Source organism: Austrofundulus limnaeus, unplaced genomic scaffold (genome assembly GCF_001266775.1).
Source record: "Austrofundulus limnaeus strain Quisiro unplaced genomic scaffold, Austrofundulus_limnaeus-1.0 Scaffold94, whole genome shotgun sequence".
In the NCBI taxonomy this organism is placed as follows: domain Eukaryota; kingdom Metazoa; phylum Chordata; class Actinopteri; order Cyprinodontiformes; family Rivulidae; genus Austrofundulus; species Austrofundulus limnaeus.
Window position 1 is genome coordinate 1,675,411 of NW_013952496.1, and position 5,552 is coordinate 1,680,962.

At 40.7% G+C, this 5,552-nt stretch overlaps 1 protein-coding gene across 1 annotated transcript in view; it reads right to left on the reverse strand.

Annotated features, from left to right (window-relative positions):
- Positions 1–5,552, reverse strand: part of tjap1 (tight junction associated protein 1 (peripheral)) — a gene marked incomplete in the record, with an annotated part of 53,035 nt that overhangs the window by 37,898 nt on the left and 9,585 nt on the right. Inside the window, 1 exon segment of the mRNA XM_014012789.1 lies at positions 2,416–2,482. Coding sequence (XP_013868243.1) covers positions 2,416–2,482 — 67 coding nt within the window.

Sequence of the window (5,552 nt, forward strand, 5' to 3'; positions counted from 1 at the left end):
GACAATGTACCGAGTCCACCCCCTGACAATGTACCGAGTCCACCCCCTGACAATGTACCGAGTCCACCCCCTGACAATGTACAGAGTCCACCCCTGACAATGTACAGAGTCCACCCCTGACAATGTACAGAGTCCACCCCTGACAATGTACCGAGTCCTCCCCTGACAATGTACCGAGTCCACCCCCTGACAATGTACAGAGTCCACCCCTGACAATGTACAGAGTCCACCCCTGACAATGTACAGAGTCCACCCCTGACAATGTACAGAGTCCACCCCTGACAATGTACAGAGTCCACCCCTGACAATGTACAGAGTCCTCCCCTGACAATGTACAGAGTCCTCCCCTGACAATGTACAGAGTCCACCCCTGACAATGTACAGAGTCCTCCCCTGACAATGTACAGAGTCCTCCCCTGATGCACTTCTGTCTTTGTAATACCTCCCTGTGTAAGACAGAATGACCAACAAGTGAAAATAGCATGCTGGTGCTGTGGCTCAGAAATTTGATGAAGTGATGACATCTGGTCTGTGCGAGCTCAAGGGAATAAAAAAACTGATTTATTACAGAGGAAATAACAAGGAATAAAAAAGTATTCATTTTTTTCAAACAGTTATGAAGCAAACGTCTGTCACACCAGGGGTCATGTTAACAGAATATTGAGTTTGTTTTTTAACAATGAAGGAAAAACATCTGAAGGTCAACTGTCATTTTTACACAATGCAATTAACACTCCTGACCACTTGGTGGCAAGTTAGCATACTAATTATCTGTTTTCTCACTTGATGCATGATCTCATTGGCTTCACTCTGAGAAATGCCAGAGCTGAGTGTCAGACGTTTTGTCAAACAGCCCATTAATGACTATGTTGTTTATAAAAGAGGTGAAAAAGAAGTGTGGCCACACAGCATGGATTCAGCCTCCAGAACAACATCAGGACAGCCACAAGAAGTCGTCTGTCTGAGGCAAAAGTCCAAAATCTCATGGCAGAGAGCTCCCTTGAGACATTTGCACAAGCAGGTGTGCAATTCAGGTCCATGTGTAACAGGAGGAAGGCACAAGACTGCATTCAGGCCACAGTAGGCAATCACTTCATGTTTGAAGTGAAATCATTTAACTTCATTGTTTAAATGTAGTTATTGGGGAAAAGTTACATGTTCACCTGGTTGATGAATTTCTATTTGGACTGAATATTAATTCAAATGAATAAAAATATTTGCTACTGAATGTTTATTATATAGTTGTAAAAAAATAAAATGAGAAGTAAAACTAGATTTTGACAGGCTGTTTTGATCCTGTCAGTCAAACTGACAGAGTGAAAACGTGTCGCACAACCTCTGTGTGACATGGTTAATGTGTTTATCTTCTCAGCTGAGCTGAGGTTTGCTCCAGGCCTCTTTAAGGTCTGCAGAACTAGCATCAGTTGTGTGAGCTGGTGTCTGTCAGGGACGCTGCCTTCAGCTGTTTATGAACAGCTAAAAGACATAAAGACACATTGGCCTGTGGTCATGTTGAAGAACTGCTTTATGAAAGATTCGAGTGAAAACCCCTTTGTGATCAATTTTAAAACAATACTTTATACTCAAGTTTTTAAAATCTCTCATGATGTTCAAAGAAATTTAATCCAGCTTTAAAGTGACTGTGACATCAAATTTGTATATTTATGAATGCATTTTTTAAAAGATAACATTGATAACATATTGCAAAAAATATTTTTTACCGCTTAGACAGTTTGTGATATTTTCATGTGAACAGGAAGTGATGTCATAGGGGAATGTCTGAATGTAAACAGAATCACTACAGTGACCAACAACACACACTGTAAACAATCTGCTGTTTAGATTATTTTGAGTCACTATCAAAGAGATGAAGTCAGAGTTTAAAGTATATTGTTTTAATAAAGACCAGAGAGTTTCCCATCTTAAAAAGTTCCCCTTTGATGTCACTTCCTGTTTCCTTTCAGCTGAGATAAGTAAAAAAAAAAAGCCAGTTATGCAACAAAATGTGTAAAATCATGTGTTTTATGCCAAGTTTCTTAAATATAAGAATATTTTGTTTGTCTTTTTGTATTTGAAGGACATGCCCATCACAGGCACTTTACAACCTGATGTGAAGTTACTGTGATAAAGTTCCTGTTCAGCTCTGACCTCACGCTTTGTTGCTCACAGCATCCTGTCAGTCAAGAGTTTTCCACAGAGAATCAATACACAACAATCAATGAGCTCAACACACACAGGACCTATAATAATCAATGAGGTCAGAGAGGCAGGTAACCAATCAGGAGCTCTGCTGCCCAGCTGACAGTACAATCATGTGATCAATCAGCCCCACCGGAGGCATGTGTAAACACAGTTTATTATTGATTTCATGCTGTGCGTCATCAGTCTGCTGCATTAAGTAAAGAGGAGTTTTACCAGAGCGTGGAGCTTCTCCTCCAGGTCTTGGTTGGCTCTCTGAGATGCTGTGTAGCTGTTCTGAAGTCTGAGGACAAACACAATGTTGGACATCATCAGCAGAGAGTTCACATGGTACAAGATCAACGTGCTGTCTGTTAGCCTTTACACAGGAAGTGACTCAACACAAAGGATGCAGGCGTTTGGGTCCAAACACAACCTAAGAAACAAATAAGACTGAAGTGAGGCACAGCACAGTATAGGGCCCTATGAATTCTGTGATGTGGAAAATGTGGACAGAATCAGACTGGAATCCAGTTCAAAGCATGGAATCTCATGGAATTCACTTATTTAGGAGAGTTTGACGTTTTGTTGGCAGTTGCTGCTCCCTGTACCTGTCGTTACCTGCTAACAGGTGAGCTCTGAGCTCCCCTCCTGACACGGGGAAAAAACAAAACAAAAAAAGCAGCGTCCGCAACCAGTGCTGTGAACAACAAACTCACTAAAACCAATGTCCTCCAAAAATAGGAAGCTTAGAGTAAAGTTTAGGACAGAACAATGTCCCGGTTCTTTATTTATCTGTAGAACTTCAGCACAGGATGGGCTGAATGCTGTGAAGACCACTTCCTGTCTGAGTCACAGGTTAGGAGCTGACAGACATGCTGCAAACTCCTCAACACTCAGTGAGGTGGGAGTCCAGGTGGGAGCTTATCCATGAGCTCATTGTTGAGGGTGCAGAATCAGATATTCCTTCAGAAAAAATTAAAAAGCTTTGTTTTTGATAAAACACTGTAAACATTGTGTATGTTTGTCTCCATTACAGAAGTAAATTAGCTTAGATCTTATTTAATGCTAGCCTGGCCCTTACCTTCCTGCTCAGTTCCACTTATTCTAGTTTTCTCCGCTCTGTCTGGGACTTCTCCAACAGACAAGGATTTCTTCAGGAGGATTTTCATCCGGTCCAATCAGAGAACAGAAGGTTGATGTTCTGCACAGTATCTGCTAGTTATTTTAGCATACAGCAGTGGAGGAAGTGAATGAAGCCAGTCTGTGATGATAAGACTTCATATTAAATTAAATGTGTCTGAAAGCAGCAGCTCTCATTTAGTCGTCTCGTTCAGCTCGGTACTTTTCAGCTGAGTGAAACAAACCCCTCCCAAAATGAACCACAGAAAAAAAGCCAAATAGGATGAGTGGTTAGTGCTTTGTTTTTAGGGCTGCAACTAACAATTATTTTAATAATTGATTAATCTGTTGATTATTTTTCTGATTAATCGATTAATTGGCCAAATCATTAAAACTCTTAATTACATGAATATGAGTAGATCTACTTGGCCTAACAACATGATTTAAAAACTGGTTTAAAGTTCGTAGTCTCTGCTTTTCACTCGAGGGTCAGAGAGGGCGTCTCTTTACAGGTAGTTTTTTCTTTCTTGGTAACTAACTGCGATCATTGACAATGCTGTGCAGGTGATGCAATCGGCTCAGCGACGTGGCGAGGGACGCATAAATCTTGTGACACAATGAATCGATAATGAAATTCATTGCCAACACTTTTAATAATTGATTTTTATTGATTTTATCGATTCGTTGTTGCAGCCCTATTTGTTTGTGCGGGTTTGTGCACTTGAAATTGTCGTTTGTACTGCAATGTTTTTTAAATTATTATTAAAGATTATTTGTAAAGGGCTCGACACACGGGAGACGACGTCGCTTGCTCTCCATCCATTTCCTATGGAGCCTGTGCGGTGAGGCCACAATCTCTTGCCCTCCTCCAGCTAAGTGACCGGCGAAAATAGTGCACGTGAAATTTTGCGCTCCTTCACGTAGACGTGCACACGCGAGCTTGCGACGCGACCCAGCAAAGTTGGAAAATTTTCAACTTCTGTCGCTGTCGCTTAGCGTACAACCAATCAGCGAGGGTTTCATTGACTGACCAATGCACATAATGTTTTGTTTGGTAAATAATTTTAAACACCTTTCAAAAAAATTTAATGTTCAACAGAACCGCTGCTATTTGTTATATTAGTGAAAATGAAATAATAGACTTTTTAAATTTCTGTAGCTATTTATTTGTTTAATTATTGTTCAGTCACTTTATAATTACACACTTTTTATGTTAAAAAGGTTACAATGAAAATGTGGACTCCAGGGAACAAAATGGAAAAAGTGGAATTTGGGAAAACTAAAAGTGATTTTATAGAGCCCTAATCAAAGTCCTGCCTCCCTCCACATCACTGTGGGAAACCTGGACTGGTCCTGAGTGGCTGGGTGTCTCTGAGGCTGCTGCTGCCTCTGTGACACGACCCGATTACTGGATGGATGGAAACGTACCGACCCAAGGAAGGATGCTGTGCTAACAGGAAGTTCTACCAGAAGCGGGTAGCTGGACTCTCCCATAAATACGGTGAGAAGCTCATCATCCAGAAGAGCTGGAAGAGGTGGCTGAGGAAAGAGAGGTCTGGGCCTCTCAGGGAAGGATGGAAGGATACTGGACCATCAGTTTAACATTTACACAGCAGCTGATTCTATGTGACTTTTAATAAAAGAACTCTTGTTCTAACTTTATTAACTGATCACTTCACTCATCCATTGTTTCCCAACATAACAAAATAACAGCTTTAAATCAGAATAATCAGCTGACATACATCCATGGATCTACCTGCTGACATAAAACCTGTTACTAGTTTTCACAAACAAAGTCTTAGTTAAACTATGAAGGTCTTTTTTTGCATGCAGAACGTTTGACACAGCATGTTTTAAACTCACCAGGGGCCTCATGTACAAAGACTTGTGTGGATTTCTTACTGAAACCTGACGTACGGTCAAATCCAGAAAACAGCGTACGCACAAAAAAATCCAGATGTATCAAACGTGGAACTGAGCGCAGGTAAGACTCCTCCCCTGACACGCCTTCATTAACATATGTTAAACAGATGCTAATTACTTCCTGCATGTGTGAAGGACATGTTTGTTTGATCCCTGTGATCAGAAATGATTTCTAATGTCATAAAAATAATGAATTAAATGTAATGTGAGTGAGGAAAAAAATCCTAAGTAAAAATAGGAATAAAATATTTATCACACAAAGTACGAGTGATTGTGTGTGTGTGTGTGTGTGTGTGTGTGTGTGTGTGTGTGTGCACGCTACTGTGTTG